Below are 24,573 nucleotides of genomic sequence, written 5' to 3'. Positions count from 1 at the left end.
AAGCAGATGACCACTGGGGAAACCTCCTCCACTGCAGGTCCTAGTATTGGCAGCGCCCTCCCATCCTCGCAGCCTGTGGGTATTAGACTCTACACCTCGCCTGTGTGGCAGTTTTTAAACAGTGCCCGGAGGACATCTATGTGGTCATCTGTCGCCTTAAAAGAGGCAAGAGTTGCCATCCTGGCACCAGCGCCATGGCTGCCTATATGAAGCTCCACCACCTTTCCGCCTGGGAGAAACGGGGTGATAGTGGGTCACAGCAGGCCCAGGCAGACCCGCGGTCAACAGCAGCAGGAATCAGCAGTAGTCAGGGGGGCCTTTCACAGAGTAAGACCTCCTCTGTGGAAGGGAGTGTGGCTTCACTCCTTTCTTCAGCTGGTGGCCCCTGTGTTGCTAGCAGTAGACAGCCTGGCATCATAGAGTCCCTATACCGGAGGCAGACATATGCACCCAGCAATCCCGCAGCAGTCAAGCTGAACGCCCACCTGGCCAAGTTGCTGGTGCTCCAGGCTCTGCCGTTTAAAGTTGTCGACTCAGCACCTTTCCGTGAACTGATGTCGTGTGCGGAGCCATGGTGGATGGTGCCGAGTCGACACTCCAACACAGCTATCCCGGCCATGTATAGCTATGTTTGCGAAAAGGTTGCTGACTCGCTGAGCCATTCAGTGAGCAGACATGTAAATTTAACCACAGACATCTGGAGCTGTAATTAACGGGCAAGGGCAGTATATGTTCAATACTGCTCAGTGGGTAAATGTAATATGGCCGGCGGACCCCCAGCAAGTCGGCCAGGGAAGGGCGATGACGCCACCCCATTTTCACAGCAGGGTTCCTGTGTCGCGGTCCTCCTCCACCTCCTCCAGTAGGTAAAATCCTCCTCAACCGATTTCCCTTGATGCAGGCGGACATGGCGAATCCCCTGTGTAACCTGGAGCTCGGCCAGTGGCAGCTCATGCGTGACACCTGCCGCTTGCTAGGACCGTTTGAAGAGGCCACCTTTCTGCTCAGTGGGCAAGACACAGGACTGAGCGCCATCATACCCATGCTTCATGTACTGGAGCTGATGCGACTCAGTGGCGAGGGTGAAGAGGTCTTGCCACTGTCGCAGCCTGGGTCGCTGGAGGAAGGCTTGGTGGAAGAGGAGGGAGAGGAAGTTGAGGAGGAGGAGGAGGACCTGAACGCACAGGAACTCTTAGGGAAGACGGGTGGAGGAGAAGGAGATGAGCCTTCCTGACAGACCAGAGGGGGGCCAGAGGAGGATATGCAGGTCTATGAGGAGGATGAAGAGGATGGAGGCAGTACCCATTGGCAGTATGCTGTGGAGACGGAGGCAGGGACTCCTTCCCACTCCCTGGTGGAAATGGCCAAGCGCATGTTGATATGCTTTCGGGCTGACCCACGCTTGCAAAGGATTCGTCAACGGGATGAGTTCTGGCTGGCCACACTACTGGACCCACCAACAAGCTGTGTGAATTCATTCACCCTTCCCAACCGGAGGAAAAAATGAATTATTATAGAGAGGAGCTGGGTGCACAGTTAGTGGAAGCCTTTGGACTACGGCGCTCTCATTCACGCCATTCCCACCAGGGCCACACCAGCAGCGCTGCCTCCTCCGCATCCTCCTCTAGCAGCTTGGGTGGCATGAGCAGCGGCACCAGTCTGGCTGGGGTAACAGGAGCACCCGCACAACAGCAGGACATGGCGGTACACCTCAAACAGCAAGTCCAGGTGTTTTTGGACTCTACGCTGCAACCTAACGTGCCGGAACCCCTGGACTACTGGGTGGGAAAATGAGATGTCTGGCCACAACTCGCTGAATTTGCTTTGGAAATAATCTCCTGTCCGGCCAGCAGTGTGTCATCCGAGCGAGTTTTTAGCGCAGCAGGTCATATTGTCAGTTCCAGGAGAACCAGATTGTCCTGTGATAGTGTGGAGCGTCTGACTTTCGTCAAAATGAATGCCACATGGATAGATAAAAACTTTGTGACACCTGTTCCTGATACCACAGAGTAGGATTTGGTCCTTTTGTCACCAAGATGTAGGACCTTTTCTGCATCTATTATGGCCTATATGTGAACTAGACCTTACTGGTCATTCCACCCTTCCTGCTGCTGCTGCTACCTCTCGCCTGTCCATGGACCTCATTATTCTGCTTCTGCTGCTCATGTCACCCCATTGACTACTGGTGTACCTGCCCTTGCCTCCATGTTGGCTACTGCTGGGACTTAACTGGCCTCTAGGTTGACTACTGGTGTGCCTGGCATTGCCTCCTTGTTGGCTACTGCTGGGCCTTAACTGGAATCTAGGTTGACTACTGGTGTGCCTGGCCTTGCCTCCTTGTTGGCTACTACTGGGCCTTAACTGACATCTAGGTTGACTACTGGTGTGCCTGCCCTTGCCTCTTTGTTGGCTACTGCTGGGCCTTAACTGGCATCTAGGTTGACTACTGGTGTGCCTGTCCTTGCCTCCATGTTGTCTACTGCTGGGACCTAACTGGCATCTAGGTTGACTACTGGTGTGCCTGTCCTTGCCTCCTTGTTGGCTACTGCTGGGCCTTAATTGGCCTTCATGTTGGCTACTGCTGCTCCTGCTTGGCCTCCAAGTTGGCTACTGTTGCTCCTGCCTGGCCTCCATGTTGGCTACTGCTGATCTTGCCTGCCCTCCATGTTGACTACTGTTGCTCCTGCCTGGCCTCCATTTTGGCTACTGCTTCTCCTGCCTGGCCTCCATTTTGGCTACAGATGATCCTGCTTGGCCTCCATGTTGGCTACTGCTGCTCCTGCCTGGCCTCCATGTTGGCTTCTGCTGGTCCTGCCTGCCCTCCATGTTGACTACTGTTGCTCCTGCCTGTCCTCCATGTTGGCTACTGCTGTTCCTTCCTGGTCTCCACGTTGGCTACTGCTTCTCCTGCCTGGCCTCCATGTTGGCTACTGTTGCTCCTGCCTGGCCTCCATGTTGGCTACTGTTGCTCCTGCCTGGCCTCCATGTTGGCTACTGCTGCTCCTGCCTGGCCTCCATGTTGGCTACTGCTGCTCCTGCCTGGCCTCCATGTTGACTACTGTTGCTCCTGCCTGGCCTCCATGTTGGCTACTGTTGCTCCTGCCTGGCTTCCATGTTGGCTACTGCTGCTCCTGCCTGGCCTCCATGTTGGCTACTGCTGCTCCTGCCTGGCCTCCATGTTGGCTACCGCTGTCCTGCCTGGCCTCCATGTTGGCTACTGCTGCTCCTGCCTGGCCTCCATGTTGGCTACTGTTGCTCCTGCCTGGCCTCATTGTTGGCTACTGTTGCTCCTGCCTGGCCTCCATGTTGGCTACTGCTGCTCCTGTACTGGCCTTAAATGACTATTGCTGGACCTCCACTGGCCTCCAATGACTAATGCTGCTCCTTCACTGCATTTGTGACCTTTTTCCTCCATAGACCCTCTAATGGAGAATTTCCTGCATAGACCCTGTAATGGTGAATATTGAAGTCTAAAAAAAAAAAAAATGACATTGATGATATTGAAAAGATAATGATGTTTCTGACATGTAGATCCCTAAATTCAACCGAATACACTACCCCTGTATCATATAGATGCTTTAAACCAGTGCTTCCCAACCTTTTCCACCTCGGGGCACCCCTTGGAAAAAAAAAATTACCTCGGGGCACCCCTACTAAATAATGTTCTACAAAATAAGAAAACCGTCATACAGTGACTCACAGGTGACCTCTTCTTTGATCTGAGGCGTCACTTTCCCTTTTCCTCTCCATGCAGTCCAGTCCTCCATGATGATTTCTTCCAGCTACAATTCATCTCTTTAGAACCTGCAAGACAAACATCTTAGGCTCCGCACATTTTTAGCAACTTCCTTTGCGAGTAGGAATGTGGGATGCCCCCTGTATGTAGGATTCCCTGCTGTGCCCCCATGAACTAATAATGCCCCTAGAGGTGCCCCCATTAACTAATAATGCCCCCAGGAGTGCCCCCGTGAACTAATTATGCCCACAGAAGTGCCCCCCATGAACTAATAATGCCCCCAGAGGTGCCCTCATGAACTAATAATGCCCCCAGAGGTGCCCCCATGAACTAATAATGCCCCTAGAGGTGCCCCCATGAACTAATAATGCCCCTAGAGGTGCCCCCATGAACTATTAATGCCCCCAGAGGTGCCCTCATGAACTAATAATGCCCCCAGAGGTGCCCCCATGAACTAATAATGTTCCCAGAGGTGCCCCCATGAACTAATAATGTTCCCAGAGGTGCCCACATGAACTAATAATGCCCCCAGAGGTGCCCCCATACAATAATAATGCCCCCGAGGTGCCCCCATGAAATAATAATGCCTCCATGAACTAATAATGCCCCCAGAGGTGCCACCATGAACTAATAATGCCCCCAGAGGTGCCCCTATACACTAATAATGCCCCCAGAGGTGCCCCCATATACTAATAATGCCCCCAGAGGTGCCCCCATATACTAATAATGCCCCCAGAGGTGCCACCATGAACTAATAATGCCCCCAGAGGTGCCCCCCTGTGAAGTAATAATGCCCCCAGAGGTGCCACCATGAACTAATAATGCCCCCAGAAGTGCCCCCATGAACTAATAATGCCCCCAGAGGTGCCCCGAAAAAAACCAACATCCTACTCACCTAATCCGGGCTGTGTTGCTGCAGGCAGCAGCCCTCCTCCTCTTCTGGCTCCATCTTGCGAGCCGCAGGGACGGGACCTCCGGCAGGCGTGATGACGTCAAATCATCACGCCTGCCGGAAAGGTCATGTCCCAGCATCCCATAGGCTGCAGGTATAAAGTGCCGGCAGCCTATGGGAGTGAATGTAGGAGCAGGACGCTGACAGGTCCTGCTCCTACATTCTGCTCACTTTAATGTTCCGCCCGCTCACTGTTCGGGCGGAACATCAAAGTGATCCGCACATCCTGAGAATCTGTGTTCTCTACCGTTGACAGGAAGACAAGGCTTCCAACACAGTGTCTTTGGCAGTGGGAAGTGGTGGCAGCTCCTCCAGCCACTTACGTACTTGGAGCTCATCCCGAAACAGCCACTGTGGCAGTGCCGGCTAATCCGGAGGTCTGTCATCTGTGTACCCACATCTGGTACACACTAAGGGCAGCTCTCCACATGCTGGCACCGGGATAGGGTCAGGCTCTACCTCCTTCTGCTAGGAGAAAGGAGGTAATAAAATTGTACTCTGACTTAATTTCCAGAGTTGAGGGCCACGCTGTACTCACATCTGACTGAACCAATAATGGTGTGTCCGCTTGGTCATAAAGTTTTCCCAGGAACATGGCAAACATTATGATAATGATACTGTAGATCATAAAGATGCTGGCCAAGACATGCTGGCTTCATGTCTGACTTATTTGCTCACAACCTTGCTTTACAACCTCAGTTGTAACCAGCAGCCAATATAGTTTACTGAGAATTCCATGATGAAACAGGTTTGTAAATCCACACAGCCAACCTGATGCATATCAGCAAACACACTGACAAATTTAATCTTGTTGCATTCGCTGTTTGGCATCCAGTTTGTCAGTTGTATTAAGTGAACAATTATTCAGCTTCTGTCAAAGTAAAATGTATCTCTTCTTCTGATTAATTATAAAGAAAACAAAAAGAAATTTTGCGGGAGTGGTACCGTTCTTCCAGTCTGAATGAAACACTTCACAGCAATTCCATTTATACTTGGAGAGTGGTGTGCTTCCTCCAGAGGTGTAGATAGGCTCTCTTGAACCTGGGGCAAAGATTCAATTTGCCCCCCCTCCTTGTGTGCATACTAAGCACAGGGGGCCCTTTGTTGCCCTTTACTGCTGATATATTTATATATATATATATATATATATATATATATATATATATATATATATATATATATTTTATGAAGTTATATTATAAAGTAATATAATTTCATAAACGCAATGGGGGAGATTTATCAAAGGGTGTAAAATTTTGACTGGGGCAAACTGCCCACAGCAACCAATCACAGCTCCTCTTTCCTTTTACCAGAGCTGGAAGCTGAGCTGTGATTGGTTGCTGTGGGCAGTTTGCACCAGTCTAAATTTTACACCCTTCGATAAATCTCCCCCAATGTGTTCGCTAAAAAACAAAACAACAACAACAACCTTCTCTGGAGTAACCCTTTAACCTCTGGTCCCCATAGCAGCAGCTATGAGTGACACAGCTATTGCTACACCCATGCATATGTGCTAATTGTTTTGGTTTTTTACATTATGTTATGAGGATAAGGACAGCTTATATGCCAAGTAGGGTTTATGCAGGCCAGGGAGGTCAGACAATCTAAGCAGGTGGATGGGCCAGGAGGTCCAGGAAGAAGAGAAGCAGACTGCCGACAGACTGTACGGCAGTGGCAACTGAACGGGTGTGACCTCATAACCTCCTCACATCAGGTCATGCACCACCACTACTATCTGGTACTTGGGGGAGGACCTGCGGAGAGAGACCTGAAGTATCCAATCCTGGGAAACTTCTTCCAGTTTCCCAAGATTGGATCCAGCTTTTCCCCAGCACCTGGCTTGGAGCTGCAGGGGGTGGAGCAGCAGGGAGCAGAGCAGCGCTAAAAGACAGGTGGCTTGATGAGAGGAGCGTTTTGCTTCGTTTAGATGAGTGATTCATTCATCACTACTTGCAGCACTAGTGTGGTGTTCACAATAAATAATGTCATTTTAACTGTGTACCTAGAATATTTTTTATGATGAATGATTATGATAATGATTATTTTCTAAAGTACCGTTATATACAGTATATAAAGCTAGTGGGCACCACTAATAATCATGGAGTGCTAAACCAATGCATATAAGTAGTACATCATCCTCTCAAAAGAAAAAAAACATATGCACAAAAAATGGTAGCACATCACAAAAATCTTTATTATAACACTGACATAGATACAAAAATACCACATAAATATATGAATGTACAGGAGTAGTAAAATGAGGGAGACAACACCCCAAATACTGCTCTACATTAAAAGCACTAAAATGTTACCATAAGTCCTGCTGGTGTTCAAGCCAGGGCTAATCTAGCACTCTGACTCTGGACTGTATGTACAATAACAAAAATCCAACATCTCTACCTAGACAGAGACCCAGTAAAACAAAATATAACCGCCATTGTGGATCGTGCAGCACTGCCGGACCTGAACGCTTGGTATTCCTTAGTCGGCAGGGAGGCTGGTAAGACAGGCAGTCATCGGACTTAATGGCCTTGCTGACCTCCCCCCCCCCCCCCCTTTTCTATATTAGGATTGGTGGCAAAATCATTTTCCTCTTTCTCCCTGTCATATATGTTACACAGGTGAAGCCTGGACAGTTTGCTCATCCCTGCTAAAAGAGGAGGCCACCCGGTGGTGGGGGTCCTATCCCTCTCTGCCTGAGGTATCCAGGTAGGCCTGATTTGCCTTGCATTATGAACTACATACAACAACAAAGGTTGACTGTGTCCTTTCCTGGTCTGAATGAACATTACATTGATTTTACAGTGTTGGACCTCTTATGAACTCTGGATGAATGCTTGACCATTCTAAAGATGTTGCTTTTTGGTCTCCTTTAACCTCCTTTGTTGGGGCTCACGGATTGAACTGTGGCGGCCAAGCACTGTACGAACATCTATACGAACTCGGACCAAGGGTCATTTGTATCGAGCCTGCCGGGGACTATCTTTGACCTAACTCTGCAGGAGTAATTATGGCAGAGTTGTTTTCATATTGCCCCTGTTTTTCCCCGCCAAGGTCATATGTTGCAACCATCATTGGTTAATGGTAAACGGTCACGGTCTGAGGAATCATTACCCCTGCTCACTATAACTATCTCTTCTGTTTTGTGTGGTTTCTCAGTTGTAACTATCTTCTGTATTTTTCTCTGAGTCTGAATGTGAGGGGGTGTGGGGACTGTGGTGGCTAGGATTATTGATATAATATGATATGATCACCTCTTGTTTTTTCTTCTTCATGGCTCCCCCCTCCTCCTCCATTTGTCTTAGTATTAACTATGCCACCCAAGGCTCAAAGTCGTAAATCTGTTGGTGGGAAGGATCAACTCCCCATACCTAAAATTGACAAATTTCAGAAATCTCCAATGCCCCCCAAGGGGCGGGGTGCGAAAGCCCCCTGCCCTTCGGGGTCTCAGTATGTCGCACTTGGGGATGAACCCTCGGAGGATTCTGCTGAGTTCCCCCCTTCGGCGTTAGAATCTATCTTGTCTGAAATATCCAAATGTAACAATTCTATTAAGGAACTTACCTCTCAGGTGGGCCTAGTTTCCTCCGAGATCACGTTTATTCGCCAAGACTTTAAGTCTATTAAGGAAAGGCTGGTAGCTATGGAAAACCAGCTCCCCAAGGTAGAGGGCAGATTAGGAGTGGTCGAATCTGAAATGGCTACCTTGGGTAAAGAAAATGGGAAGATCCGAGAAAAAATTACAGACTTAGAGGACCGGGCTCGCCGGTGTAACATACGACTCATAGGTTTCCCTGAAGGGGTGGAGGGGGAGAATGTGGTAGAATTTTGTCATAGATGGTTTATTGATACATTCGGGAAAGATGCATTCTCCCAGCTATTTGGCTTGGAGAGAGCTCATCGTGTTCCCTTCAAAAAACCTCCTCCCGGTAGTCCACCACGCACAATATTAGTTAAGATTCTCTGTTCAGTGGATAGGGATTCAGCCCTGAAGAATGGTACTAAAATTGCGTTATATCCAGATTTCTCCCGCACTACGCAGATTAAACGTAGTTCATACAGAGAGGTAAAGAGCAGATTTAGGAAGGCAGGGGTCCCTTTTTCTTTATTGTTCCCCGCCAAATTACATATAGTGTACAAAAATACTGTTCTGTTTTTCCCAAACGCTCAAGAAGTTGTGAAGTGGTTGGAGTCTGAGGGTTTATAATGTTTATTTATTTGAGGCTGCTGTTGATAGGGGTGGGTCTTTCTTACTTAAAGAATGGTTTTGTCTCTTAATATGTCTAGACGGCGGGGATCCTGCAGGAGGGGTTAGGGCCAAGGTATGAGTTATGTGTATTTATATGGGTGGGAAGGGGAGTGGGGGTGGGGGGAGAAGAGGGGGGTGGGTGGCAGAGGGAGTGGGTGGGAGCAAGGAGGGACAAGGGGAGCACGGAGGGGCCCTTTTTTTTTTTTCCTTCTCCTTTCTTAGATGGCAAGGGCAGGTACTAGAATCCTCCTTTGGAATGTCAGGGGTATGGCCGAGAGGGTCAAGAGAGTTGCTATCTTTGATGTAATTCAGAAACATCTTCCTGCTATTGTAGGAGTTGTCGAGACACATCTGGATAAGGATAGTATGGGTAAATATAAACGATTATGGGCTAAATACGAATTACATTCAACGTTCTCTTCGTACTCCTCAGGCATTTCCGTATATGTTCATTCTCAGGTTAACTTTTTGCTTTTTTCATCGTCGGTGGACCAAAGGGGGAGATACATCTTCCTATTTGGAAAGCTGGACGGCATTGAAGTAATAATTGCTTTTATTTACATTCCTCCTCCATTTAGATTAGAGGTACTGATTGCCCTGTTAGACTTTCAAAGGGGCAGAGATGCGGCGGCGCTATACGTGCTTGGAGACTTCAACTGTGTAATGGATCCAGAAAAAGACCGTTGGAGTCTCCGAGCTAATGGGAGACACCACTCATCCCCCCTCCGATCTTTATGTGATGAGGTGGGATGGGTGGATGTCTGGCGACAGTTGCATCCTGATAAAACTGCTTTTTCTTGCTTAAGCGCCTTGCACCTGTCCTGCTCCAGAATAGATATGTTTTTTGTAACAACGTTGCGCTACGACATATCAAAAGCGTAAAGCTGGAGTTTAAGACGATATCTGATCATACCCCTTTGCTCCTGGAATTGAGAGGTTTAAATTTGCAGCAGAAAAGTAGGGTCTTTAGACTGAACCCGCACTGGCTGAATATCCTGAATACTGAGGAGGAGATTAGTTTGGAAATCAGGCGGTTTTGGGAGATCAATAAAGATTCAGCTGATGTTCTGGTAGTGTGGGACGCTCTGAAGGCCTTTATCAGGGGGATCTTTATAAAGAATATTGCTATCAAAAAGAAACAGTTTAGGGTTAGAGAGAATGAACTGGCAGTACAGCAAAGGGCTAGGCTGGAGGAATTTCAGGAGAATGGTTCAGAGGAGGCTTTGAAGATGTTGAAAGATGCCCAGGATGAAATGGGGGACTGGTTAAGACAGAAAGCTCAGCATAAATCATTTTTTATGGGCCAACATAGAATGGATTCTTGATCAACCTTTTGAAAAACCAACACCAGTATCAGGATATTACCGCAATCAGAGCACAGGGGGGTCGTCTGGTGCAGGAGAAACAGGAGGTAGAAAACCTATTTGTGAATCACTTCTCTGCCCTGTATGAGTCTGAACACTTGTCTGACCAGCGGAGATTGCAGGAATTTTTTTCAGGGATTTCCCTTCCGGTACTCTCTGCTGATCAGATAAATACGTTAAACGAAGACATTACTATAGAGGACTTGGAGATAGTCTTAAAGTCCTTTTCAGGGAATTCTGCACCGGGTGCCCTTTTCTCTTCTACAAGAAGGTGGCGGGTGCTCTCTTGCCTATATTACTTAAGTCTTAAATGAATCCTGTAAAAGGGGCACCTTTCCGCAATCTATGAAGGAGGCACATATTGTCTTAATTTTGAAAAAGGGTAAGGACCCGTTGGATATTGGTTCCTACAGACCTATTTCCCTCCTCAACACCGATGTCAAGATTTTTGCTAAGGTCTTGGCTGGGCGTTTGGGGAGGGTTGTGGCGTCGGTCGTGGGGAGGGAACAGTGTGGCTTTATGCCTGGTTTGACAGTGCATGACAATATAAGGAAGGTCTATGCCAATATCCAGGCGTTTGACAGGGTGGAGTGGGAATTAGCGTGGTTTGCTCTTGATAGAATGGGCCTAGGGGGGCGGTTTCTGGGATGGATAAAGACCTTATATAATTCTCCTGTAGCTAGAATTATTTTGAATGGATCGTCTTCTTCTGCCTTTCCTCTTACTAGGGGGACAAGGCAGGGGTGTCCTCTATCCCCATTGCTGTTTGACTTATACATGGAGCCGTTAGCAGCCTGGGCTAGACAGTATCAGGGTTACGAGGGCTTCGGCAAGGAAGATGCTTTCTCCAAAATATTATTATACGCAGATTATATCCTGATGTTTATTAGACAGCCGGAGAAGGTGATTCCAGGGATTATTGAGAATCTAGAACAAATAGGTCACTTATCGGGTCTTAGTATCAATTGGGAGAAATCCTGTCTCCTCCCCTTGGATGAGGAGATAGCTTTCCCCATTGGGCAGTTAAAAATTCTCAAGCCTTCAGACCATATGGAGTATCTTGGCATTAAGGTTACAAAAGAGGCCTCTGATTTTATGAGTAGCAACTTGATTCCTTTTGCTAGTAAGTTGGCGCAAAGAATCAAGACCTGGAAAAGCCTCCCGATTTCCATGGCTGATAGAACATTGGTGGTAAAAATGGTTGTCTTTCCCCAGCTTCTGTTCTTCTTCATGGCTTCCCCCATCTGGATCAGCTCCACATGGTTAAAAAAATAGAATGTATGTTAGGGGATCTGATATGGGGACGAAAGAGGGTTCGAATAAAGTATTCAGTCTTTGCTGCACCTAAAAATAAAGGAGGGTTTGCTCTTCCTAATTTGCGTTTGTACTTTCTTGCTTCTCATTTTGCAAATATCACAAAGGGGGTGAAGATTACTGTGTATGAGTTACTGTTAGATAGAAGTATGTTTGGGAATTGGTACGAGTTTTTGGAATCGGGAACGCTCGGTCAAGGTGACTTTAAGAACTCGTCACTGTGTTTGTTAATTCACAAGGTTTGGAACGCGACTAAACATTGGTGTGAGATAGAGGGTAGTTTAAATTTCACTCCGATTTGGCACAATTATCACTTCCTTGAATTTGGTAAAATTTGTAACAGGGCTTTCTGGAAAAATAGAGGTGTTTCTAGAGTCGAGCAGCTGTTTTTTGACGGTAGTTTACTCCCCTTCCAGGAGCTTAAAAATACTTATAATTTGATGGATAAGCACTTATTTTTTTATAATCAACTATTGCATGCTAGGGAGAAATCCCTTAATGATAAGTTATTTTTGGTTGTTTCTTCACCGTTGTTTCAAGCACTGTTAGATTTTGATATGAATAAGAAAAGGGTGTCGTTTGTGTATAAAATTTTGATCAATATACGAACTCTGGTGAAGAGTGGTGTGAGCTTATCCAGATGGGGTAAAATGATGGGCCAGTTAGAAGCACAGCAGTGGGAATGTATTTTGGGGAACATGGATAAAGTTTCCCTCAATGAAGCTCATAAATTAATCCAGTTTTGCATTATTCATTTGGGTTATTATTCTCCCATGCAGTTGTTCAAAATGGGGATTAGGGACAAATCTACCTGTCCTAGATGCGGCTCTAACGAAGCTGATTTAATTCATATGTTTTGGTTATGCACCCCGATATATAAATACTGGTGTGAAATTTTCGACGAAATAGACATAAAACTTAACTGTCTAACCCCTAGAAACCCTTCTGTAGCTATCTTGGGCGACACAACAACAATAAAGGAGAACCGATATCTGATAATTAAGCTCCTGTTTTATGCACGTCTGAAAATTTTAAACCATTGGTTTTCTCCTGAGGCCCCCTCTAAAATTGAATGGCTAAATTATGTACATACTATTAAGCTTTATGAGTAGGTGTGGTTCCAAACCAAAAAAGAAGGAATTGCAAAGTTTGCTAAGAAATGGAGAAAGTGGTAATAAGGATCTATTTAATTTTTTTTTTTTTCCCTTTCGTGCTCTCCTCTCTCAGGGTGGGTAGGATGGGTCGGTGTATGAAGGGTTAAGGAGATATATATTAAGAAACGGGGGGGGGGGGGGATTGGGAGTTTGATTATGCTAAAATGAATGTATGATTGTCATTGCATCTTGACTCCCTCCCCTATCATCTTGTTTTTTTGTATGGAATCATGTTAGTGCTATTTCTTGTTATTGTTTTATAATCGAAAATTAAATAAAGAATTAAAAAAAAAAAATCTTTGGTGCTAATAATGTGCCACGTCTGCCGCCACTATTGGCCCTATACAGCCATACATCTCCTGACTTGTTAATCGTGTTCTATACTGTACTTCTGCTGTTATGATTTTAGCTACCTTTCCAAAATGGAAAATATTTGGGACACTTAAAAAAAAAACATTTCTTATTCCAAGACCCAGTATGTGTATAAACACAGGCAGGCATTAACTCCTCAAAAAGGCATACTTTCCAAACAGTGTTTTTAGTTTAAAAAAAACATTTTTAAAAATCTGACATTACTTATGCTGTCATGACAACATGAAGCTTGAAAGGGGTTGACTACAGTTCAGGGTTTTACAAATGTATTTTATGGGCAATTGTGGTACTACTTAATATGAATCTGCCTCTTCATTTTAAATTAAGGCCATGTTCATACACTGTAAGAGACCGACCATTCCGTTAGCTGGCCGGGTCACGGAACGGCCAGTCTCAGAAAAGAATATCCCGGCCGGATGATCTTTAGCACCGCAGAGTTCTGATGCGGGCGCATCTGTGCGCGCCCACATCAGAACTCCCCACTGCACACTGTGGAGTGTGCAGCCAGAGCCTCTTGCTCCATAGTGTGCACTGAAAGGGTTTTCTGCAGCCGCTATTCAATGAATAGCGACCGTAGAAAACTGGCATGTCAGTTTCTCGCTCAGCCGCTAGGAATCCCGGCCGTAGTGTATACTATGTGTATACACTCCGGCCCGGATTTCATAGATGATAATGTAACATATATATTCTTATTAATTGCAATTGGTAACAATGGCCGTAGTTTTACGAAAATATACGCAGTGTAAACATAGCCTAAACTGGTAAAACGATTCAAGTCTGACCTAAAATTTTAAGCAATTTGCACATCTCTAGGAAACATAAAAAAAGTGGAACACCTTCCTGTTAGACATTTCTGCCATGAACTGTCCACAGGCCATAAAGGTATTGTTTGGCAATACCCATTTGGGAGTAGTACAACGTTACAGTGTAGGCCTTGGACAACAAAAGGTTGCACAGATGTGTCCGCCCCTACACCCACAAATTTATTGAATGGCTCTAATATCCCAGGACAAAAACCCTCAAGATTCCGAAAAATACATCAAAACCACTTAGAAGCCACATGTAGACTTTTATAAACAACTTCCATCACAGTATTGGGAAATCATGTTTTAATTATAACTCAAGCCACTTATCTTGGGAAATGTTGAACCAAGAGTAAAGTTATTGGTAGGATAGATCTGTACATTGCCAGCCGCCACAATTTGATTACCTTTATATGTACAGTATACTATTTAGAAAAATATGGAGCACTGAGTACCTAAAGACATATATATATATATATATATATATATATATATATATATATATATATATATATATATATATATTAATCAGCACATTGTGATAAAAGTTGGACTTGCATAAGGGTTAAAAACAACTTCTTGTTTTGAGGAGTACAGTAACACCATATACTACATTTCATTTACTGTGGATCATTGCATGTTATTTTGGCATTAAACAAATATTTTTTATGCCCATTACCTTAGGGGAAATGGTTTGTTTCTAAATATAGTGCATTTAGTTGACGTCAAGTGCAGCTAGTGGAGTAGATGCACCAACTGCCTGTAGATATGCTGTATATGAAAGTAGTCTGATGTGTACGTGCATCCTGCATTACAGCATGTTAAACAAACCAATGGGTTGGAAGACCAGGATACTGATCTTTTTTGGTCATTAGGCTACTTTATGATATTAAAGTAAAATCCATATCCATAATGATGTCTGTTTGTCTGGTATTGCCATATATATATATATATATATATATATATATATATATATATATATATAAAACAAAAAAAGTTTTGCTTGAAAATTTGTTTTACTATTGGTAGTCTCAAAAGAGACATTGTTCCATCTCTTCAAAGAGAAGGCTTTTTTTTTTTTTTTTGAGTTTTCTGATTTGTTTTTGAGATCTCATTTTAACTGTTTCCTTTTTCTAGAAAGAAAAAGTAGACAAGTGGGTAATACAGCAACTTAACAACATTGAAGAAGCAGCCAAACACAATCTTGTCATAGAAAATGTCTGAAATATATATAATTTCCTTTGAATTTAGGTAGCTATTGGCATATTTGTAAGTATATAAGCTAAATCATTCAATGTAGCGGTCATTTCTTCTTTGTCTCCTTTTTTATTTCATTTCATAATCATTAGTGTAGAAGTCTCTAGAAGTAAAGGTGTCTGGTGTGGTAGCACTGCCTAAAAAATGTTAACTTTTTTTGAACATTTGTATACTACCATCTGTTTTATATGATACACTGTATAATATTGTATAATTATATAATAATGTACTGTTACTTTATACCCACTATGTAATATATATGTTAAATTAGATTGTTGTGTTTTTTGTGTAGACTGTTGTATAGTAGGCTTGAAAATGAATAGCTTTCAGACAGACAGGATAAGGAAAGGATAATATGTATAAACAACATTGATGTTAGTGTATGATAGGAGTGTTTGATGCAACTTTTTTGGACACTGCAGTCTAGATGCTGGTAAATGTCACAGTCAATAGAACCCAGAGAGAGCAAAAGAGGGATTGAATGAGCTACTGCTATTGTTTTGCTGCTCCCCTAGAAAACAAAAAAAGGGTACAAAGGCAAGTATGCTGTCTCATTGATTTGAGGGAAGGGTCTGGGTAACATTGACAGAAGTCCCTGTTTCTCCACTCCTGGGATTATAGTGAAACAGAAACAGGAGGATTAAGATTGGTGAGGTTGCACCAATAAAAAAATAACAATTCATGGTATCACTAAAGCAGAATAACCTGATCAATCTAAAGTCGTACCTCTATATTAATCCTACTATTATTGCACTAATTGCACAACTCAAAAAAAGGCCAATATAAAGTGCAAGTGCAAAAATAATGCCACTGAAAGTAAATAGAGAACATTTATGCAGGTATATTCATATATATTACATCAGAACCATTATTAGCTGCCAAGATAAGGTAAACTAGTGATGATGCAGATCCTAAAGTGCTAGTGATGATGCAGATCCTAAAGTGCTAGTGTTTAGATCCACCAAGGGTGAAAAATAGAGATGAGCAAGTACTAAAATGCTTGAATGCTCATTACTCAAGTTGAGTATATGTCTTATTTTAGAAGAGATAGGGGTGCACAACAGGAATAATCGGTGCTAATTACGGACGTGATTGACACAGCGCTTGACACGCCATAGGATAGCGCCAGGAGCGCACCCCTGCAGACTATACCCCAGCGACGTTGAGAAAGATCCTGGATAGGATTGAAACGTCCACAGTCGCTATAAGGGTACAAACCCACACACCGTATACACAGCAGATACGCAACAAATACGCAGCAAATACGCAGCAGATTTGTTGGTACAGATTTGATGCTGTGTTCAGTTGTTTAGATATAATCTGCTGCGTTTTTGCTGCGTATTTGCTGCGTGTTTGCTGCGTATTTGCTGCGTATCGCAGCAGTAAATACGCTGCTTATACGGTGTGTGGGTTTATACCCTAAAAAAAAAAATTGTCTTTCTAAAGAAAGTATTGTTATTTTCCTGGCTTTACCTTTTTGCACGCTGTAAATAAACTTATGAACAATTTTTGCATATGAAAAACGAGTGCTTCGGATTCTTCTTTGGAGTATATGTCTTAGACATGGTGGAACTCAAACTACACTCACTGGTAACTGTCAATCTGTGTGTGACATGGTCAGACCCATCTTTTTAAAATGTTGAAAGATGGACCCATAGACTCATCAAGCCAATGCACCAAGTTCAACGGCTGCCAATAATTGAAAGAAAAGAAGGAATCTTAAACATCCTTCATAACACATAAAGGAGGGCCTCAAGCAAAAGCTGCAGAGTCTGGTGGTGACCCCCATAAAAATGTGGGCTAAATCATGGGTGAACATAGCCTAAATCAGAGTTTCCCAACCGGGGTGCCGCAGCACACTGGTGTGCCGGGAGAACCCGCCAGGGGTGCCGCGGGATCCCGGTGGGAAATGTGCGCTGTCTCTTTAAGTATCCCGAGAAGCTGCGGCCTCGCAGCTTCTCGGGATGCACGGATCACTTTGATGTTCCGCCCGCACTGTGAGCGGGCGGAACATCAAAGTAAGCAGAATATAGGAGCAGGAAGTGTCAGCGTCCTGCTCCTATATTCACTCCCATAGGCCGCTGGCACTTCATGCCAGCAGCCTATGGGAGGCCGGGACGTGACCTCTCCGGCAGGCGTGATGATGTGACGTCATCACGCCTGCCGGAGGTCCCGTCTCTGCGGCTCGCAAGATGGAGCCCGAAGAGGAGGAGGAGAGCTGCTGCTCGCAGCCACACAACACCGATTAGGTGAGTATGATGTTTTTTTTTTTTAAGGGGCAGAGCAGGGGGCATTATTAGTTCATTGGGGGCACCTCTGGGGGCATTATTAGTATATGGGGGCACCTCTGGGGACATTATTAGTATATGGGGGCACCTCTGGGGGCATTATTAGTATATGGAGGCCACCCCTGAGGCATTATTAGTATATGGGGGCACCTCTGGGGGCATTATTAGTTCATGGGGGCAAATCTGGGGGCAACTCTGGGGGCATTATTAGTTCATGGGAGCACCTCTGGGGGCATTATTAGCTCATGGGGCATCTCTGGGGGCATTATTAGCTCATGGGGGCACAGCGGGGGATCCTACATACAGGGGGCCTCTCACATTCCTACTCGCTTTACTGCACATAACACCAAACAGCGCAGTTTCTTTGGGAGCCGACAGGAGGGAGAAAGGAAAGGAAGTTGCTAGAAATGTGCGGAGCCTAAATTGTTTGTCTTGCAGGTTCTGAAGAGATGAAAAGTAGCTGGAAGAAATCATCATGGCGGATGGAGAGGAAAAGGGAAAGTGACTCCTCAGATCAAAGAAGACGTCATCTGTGAGTCACTGTATGACGGTTTTCTTATTTTGTAGAACATTATTTAGTAGGGGTGCCCCAAGGAAATTTTTTTTTTCCAAGGTGTGCCCCTAGGTGGAAAAGGTTGGGAAGCACTGGCCTAAATGAACAGAAAAATGTATGAAAACAGCAAATAGCTTTTCCGTTAACATAAAAAATGACTTCAAGAAAAATTTCTTCAGGTCAGGGGCGTAACTACCACTATAGCAGCCATAGCAGCGGCTATGGGGCCCGCCACATCAGGGGGCCCCATGACCTGCCCCTGCAATACACTGGGCCCCCTGAGCCATCATCATTTGCAGCATCCGGTGGCTGAGCTGGCCTTCTGGGTTTTGAAAATGTCCCTTTAACTGCAAGCACTCCTGACTAGAGCTTGCAGTTATGTAGTTATGACTACACTTAACGGTTTAGTGGTCAGTCAAGGGGGCCCAATCAAAAGTTTGCTATGGGGCCCAGCCATTTCTAGTCACGCCCCTGCTTCAGGTAACACAGAAAAAAGGCAATGGTCTCACCGTCTAGGTGCATCAGGTACCACAAGCTTACTGAGCCTTACAGCTCTGTCAGCACACCACAGAGCAAATCATCTTTATCTGTAAAGAGACGCAAGTCAAGAAAGTCAGTACAGTGGTGCCTTGGATTACGAGCATAATTTGTTCCGGGATGGCGCTTGTAATCCAAATCCAAACCAAAACCAAAGCACATTTTCCCATAAGAAATCATAGAAATGCAGATAATTAGTTCCACACCCCAAAAATAATGATTTATTATTCTGAATAAGGCTGCATTCCCACATTCCATGATCCTAACGGATCACGGACGTGGAATGCATGTACCGGAGTCCCCCTGCGCCCGGACAGCATGGCGCTTATGAATACAGTCTCCCCCGCTCCCAGCATCTAATTACAGATGCTGTCCGGGCACAGGGGGACTCCGGTACATGCATTCCACGTCCGTGATCCGTCAGGAATGCGGGAATGCAGCCTTACATGTAAAACAGATAAAACAATCAGAAACAGTTGGATGTGTCATATTATACGTTACTGTACAGTAATGGAGAGGATGGGAAACACAAGGGCTGACAGAGACTGCAGGGAGTATGAAGGAATGAGCAGGGCAGATGTGGGCACATACATGCAGCGCTCTCTATTCGGGGAGAGAAGGGATTCAGCTATGAAGAGATTATTTCCACAGTCCTGTCCCCTGATGCAAGCTCCAGCCTGAAGTAGATCTGCTATGATTTGGAAGGTGAGGGAGACTTCCTGGGTTAGAGTACAGGGCTGTAGATCCCGCTATGCAGATCATGCCCCTCCCCCACTCGCGCTCCCACTCAGTACAGGGAGCTCTTAAACCAAAGGAATGCTCTTAAACCAAGTCACAATTTTGAAAAACTGTGAGCTCTTAAACCAAAATGATCTTAAACCAAGTTACTCTTAAACCAAGGTACCACTGTATATATTTTTTATTATAACAAGATAGTTTGACGTTACACATATTCTTCCAGGGTTTCTCTATGGCCTTGCCTTAAAAACAAAGGGGGAGATTTATCAAACTGGTATAAAGTAGGATTGTGTTAGTTGCCCCTATCAACCAACCAGATTCCCCCTTTATTTTTCAAAAAATCTGTGAGGAATGAAAGGTGGAATCTGATTGGTTGCTAAGAGCAACTAAGACACTTCTAATTTACACCAGTTTGATAAATCTCCCCCAAAATGTTATCAATAAAGTAAACCGGATGAATACCTGTCCATGTTCAGATGCATCATATGTTACAACATGCTTTTTCTACCAGAAGCCCCAAAATACATTTAGAAGATGGGACACAGGTTGCCCCTATGGCCACCACCCTCATTTAAATAAAGTACCTGTCCCTGAACAAAAAAAGAATTCTGATAAAGTCAAATTGTCAATGAATGTCAATGAAGTGCATATCCAATTGTTGCCCTCTAGCAAAAAAATAAAATGGCTGTTGATCCTTGCTAGTGACTGATATGTGTATGTAGTACTGCAGTGACCCAGTAACCTAGGTGTTTGCCAGGGTCTAATTTTTTGGTGTACCGACCAGGCACTTGTCACAGTGGCCAGCAGTGGTATGCCCACCTCCAGATACTTGACTTTGAGGCAGAGCAGGTAAATGTACCCAGACAGGTGAAAATTCAGTGCAAATCTATCTATCTATCTATCTATCTATCTATCTATCTATCTATCTATCTATCTATCTATCTATCTATCTATCTATCTATCATCTATCTATCTATCTATCTATCTATCTATCTATCTATTATCTATCATCTATCTATCTATCTATCATCTATCTATCTATCTATCTATCTATCTATCTATCTATCTATTATCTATCATCTATCTATCTATCTATCTATCTATCTATCTATCTATCTATCTATCTACACACACTTAGCAATAAGGTTTAGTGTCCAAAGAAATAATACTCTTTCACACAGTGGACAACATAGCTCACTTGAGCTGGATGTTGAGCTACATAGATATCTAGACTTTGTATATACTGCTTGAGTTGTAGGTTGTTAGTTTAGGCTTGTATTGGGCTTGTTAGAAGGTTAGGGGGCTACCAAGGGGATCTTGCTTAAGAAGTAGCAGAACAATGTCAGGGTGACTTGACTGAAGAATACTTGATAGAAGAGATACCCGTAGAGAGATCATGGAGAGAGACAGTTCTGGTAGCACAGGCCCTGGATTTGGACAACCGGATATAGCTAGCTACACAGAAGATTTCCCGAGATGACAGAGCGACCACAGACAATATCAATTGAGTACTTTGCCTGTAGCTGCCATTTGCTCCACTGCAGACGAACCTTTAGTTGATGGAACGATCTGACTTGAACGAAAGATAGTCATTCCAGATGTGTCAAACTTAACAAAGCACAAGTATAGTGTTAACCCTTTATAACCCTGTTAACCCTTGAGTAATGCTGAGTACATAAGAACAGTGAGACACCTAGGGGTGAGATGGTCTATTTGCGAATATTTTATTTGCATTGAGCCGATCTGCACCTACTGCGCCAGTGGGGTGGAGAGCAGGCGTTACAGGGGTGTGTGGCCTCAGCGTGCGCCGCATTTATCATTTTTCCGGGGGGGGGGGGGGAATCATAGTGAAACCTACGCCAGCTCTAAGCTGGCATAGGACTTCACCTAAATCCCTCATATAGAAAACCTTTACATACCCTCACATAACCATCCATATCCTGAACAACAGATGTGCCCAGAAGGTCCACAATATTTTTCCATACCTTGGCCAGCAAATACAATGTGGGAACAACAGGTGATTCAACTGTTCGTCGATCATATACCTTCTTTGTGGTAAGACCCTGTCTCCAAAATCCCTAAACAACTGTTCTTGAAAAAATTATAGTGGATTTTTGTTTCATGTAACTCTTGGCTTCGTTTAATTGGCTGTCTTTGTATCTTTGGAAAAATATCGTATTTTATATTTTCAGGTATTTCTTGTACCATTATTTTAACAAACAGTTCTTCTGGTGAGCCTCATTGCAAAGACATAGCTATCCAGATTCTTCTTGTTTAGCCACCAGTTGCTCTCAAGCATTTTGTGGCATCACTTGTACTTTACATAGGCCTTTTTGGAGTTGTGCAATTTATTTTTTAGGAATATTAAAGTGATTAGATGATCATGTTATTCTACTTTAGTGATACCATGAACTATTACAATTTTGGTTAGTGCATTATCTGATATATTTTGGTCCCTCCACCCTGTTTTTAAAGGGGAACTCCGGGTACAGGTTAAAAAAAATTAAACTTCTGTAGAAGCATAAAGCATTACTTACCTGTCTATCCCAGTTTTGAAACTACCAAAAATCCATTAGTTTTTTTTTTTGTTTTGTATTGTGTTTCTGTCCTTCCTGGTTGAGCAGTTCCCAGAATGCAATGCTTTCCCTCAGCTGATCATCACAGTCCCCCACCCATTACAATCAGTAAAATTAGTGCTGCACCTGCTTCTGGCCAGTCAGATCACTTAGGGGATTGGGGGATCCAGCCAAGCCTCCTGTGAGATCATGCCCTGCCCCCTGTCTGCATCATCAGCCTGTCCTCAGCAAAAACACACAATGTGAGACAGAGGCATGGAATATTTGTCTCTTAAGGGGGGATAGCAGAAGGAGCAGGAGACAATGTGAATTGGCAGAGAGGCCATTTTTCTTCACTTTCTTGATTTTTATCAGCTACCAGTGTGGCAGAACCGTACAGGTATGGTAATACATTGTATAGACACATCTATATAACTTTTAATGTACTTTTAATAGAAAAAAAAAATTCTTATCTGGAGTTCTCCTTTAACTTGTCACAGGTGTATATGTTGATTTTATGATTTTACTATATTTTGGGCTGATTATTGTAGAATATTTACCTGAATTTTGTAAAATGGGTTATTTATTTTACATTTAAGTTTTCAGCATTTAGTGATCAGCGTAATATAGAATGTTATATTTTTTGGATGTAGGTATGTCTCAATTTCTGGGTGATATATGTGTATAAGGTTAGCTTCAATATAGGATATTGTGCTAATTTTAGGCTGGCCTGAGACAGACCCTTGAAGTCAAGTTAATTAACAGCTACTGTACAATCTTTGGCAGGATCACAGCTGGTCTTGTTTTAAAGGGTAATATCACAGCAGCAGGGGAAGGCGTTTAGGCTGTCAACTTGGTCCAGGAGCAGGACACGCACTGCGCAGGCATCGGGACAGGTAAATATACCTTTTTTATTGTGGTCCCCCCACCCACAGACTGAAATACATTTTTTGCCTGACCACCCCCCCTCCCCCACCCCGGAAGACTTTAAATTGAAAAACAGCTCTGAGCTTCATTTTTTTTAGGATTATGTACAATGGTTGGACCACTCTTTGCAAGTGCATTATTTGTACTTCCTGTACTTTTCCCTTCTTCTGCTGCTCAGCTTTTTTCATTTCTTTTTAGAGAAGAGTGTGTGTCCATTCTGGATATTGACAGTACTACAAATCAAGAGTCTGCCAGACGCCTTCTGAATGCCTGTCCCCCTATACATGGTTATTTGTATTTTATGCTTTGTATAAAAGCTATATATATACACACTTGGTTTAAGAGCATTGTTTTGGTTTAGGAGCTCCCCTACTGCATAGGAAGGGTAGCGGGGGAGGGGCAGGGTCTGTTTAGCGTGGTCTATTGCACTGTAGCCAGGAACTCTCACTCACCTTCCAAATCATAGCAGATCCACTTCAGGCTGGGGCTTGCATCAGGGGACAGGACTGCAGGGGTAATCTCTTCATAGCTGTAACCCCTCTCTCCATGGACAGAGAGTGCTGCCATACTGTGCTTACATCTGTCCTGTTGATTCCTTCATGCTGCCTGCAGTCTGTCAGCCCTTGTGTTTTCCATCCTCTCCATACCTGCTATAATGTGCCTGCACTCACACTCAGCCATTCACACTGCTGTATAGAGAAGTTTCTGTCACTGTCCTCCTATACAGCTCTGTGATACTCACCTCCTGATTGGTCCATGCTGAACACCCCCCCCCCTTCCCCAATGCTGTCATGAGACCACACAGCCCTCTGACAGAAGGCAAAAACCCTCATGAGGCAGATGCCAATTGCCCCATTACTGTGAGAAAAATTCCTTCCCAACTCCAAAATGGCATATAGAATAATCCCTGAATAAACATCCTATCACATGAAGACTAGTGCCATTTTCAGAAAAAGCATCCAGGCCTCCCTTGAACTTTTTTATCAAGTCAGACATGACAATATCATGAAAAAGACAGTTCCATAGTCTCACTGCTCTTATAGTAAAGAATTTGTGTCTGTGCTGATGGTGAAATCTTTTCTCTGGACGTAGAGGAAGCCCCCTTGTCATGGTTACAGATCTTAAGATCACTAGAAAGATGTTTGTCCTGTCCATTCATATATTTGTACATTGTGATCAGATCATCTTTTTTCTAAACTAAAAAACCACAAGCTTTATAATCTGTCTTACTATAATGTTATGACTATACCAATAGAAATACATAGTAAGCCTACATGAACAAGCCTCATACTTGTAAATGCTGAGAAGCCTACAAGATCAAATCAGTACACCGAAATAGGCAGATAATAACTGATCACCAAGGCAAATGTTATCTAGCAGATGACGTATAACATTCCAGAAAACTCACACAGACAGCCTGTAGATCTATGAGAGGAGGTAGAGGCATGTTTAATGGAGCAGAACAGCAATCCTGTGGATGATAACAGAGGCAGCAATAATATGGCTGATAGCAGAGACAGTAGAAACCGAGACCTTGGATGATGCCCCCAGCCCACTTCTTGTGTTCTGTCTCAATGTTTCTGGTACTAAAAATGGATTAAACCTAACAACCAGAAGTTAACAGCAATTGTTAACTTTCCCCAGTGGTGGAAAATGTAAACAGTTTGGATTGTTAAACCAGCAAAACTTTTGAAAAACTGCACAAGATTTGGATTACTCCATGTAAATAATGAATGAGCATGAATTAGGAATTGTTAGTGCCCCTGAAATTTGG

At 44.1% G+C, this 24,573-nt stretch overlaps 1 protein-coding gene across 1 annotated transcript in view; it reads left to right on the top strand.

The window, feature by feature from the left end:
- Nucleotides 1-16,348, top strand: part of LOC138784186 (uncharacterized) — a 65,696-nt gene extending 49,348 nt beyond the window's left edge. Inside the window, exon 4 of the mRNA XM_069959697.1 lies at nt 15,082-16,348. Within this exon, the coding sequence (XP_069815798.1) occupies nt 15,082-15,168 (87 nt within the window). The 3' untranslated portion in view covers nt 15,169-16,348. The remainder of the gene's footprint in view (nt 1-15,081) is intronic.
- The last annotated feature ends 8,225 nt before the right edge of the window (nt 16,349-24,573 follow it).

This window comes from Dendropsophus ebraccatus, chromosome 2 (genome assembly GCF_027789765.1).
Source record: "Dendropsophus ebraccatus isolate aDenEbr1 chromosome 2, aDenEbr1.pat, whole genome shotgun sequence".
In the NCBI taxonomy this organism is placed as follows: domain Eukaryota; kingdom Metazoa; phylum Chordata; class Amphibia; order Anura; family Hylidae; genus Dendropsophus; species Dendropsophus ebraccatus.
The sequence above is the reverse complement of the archived record's forward strand: the minus strand, read 5'-3'. Positions and strand labels throughout refer to the sequence as shown.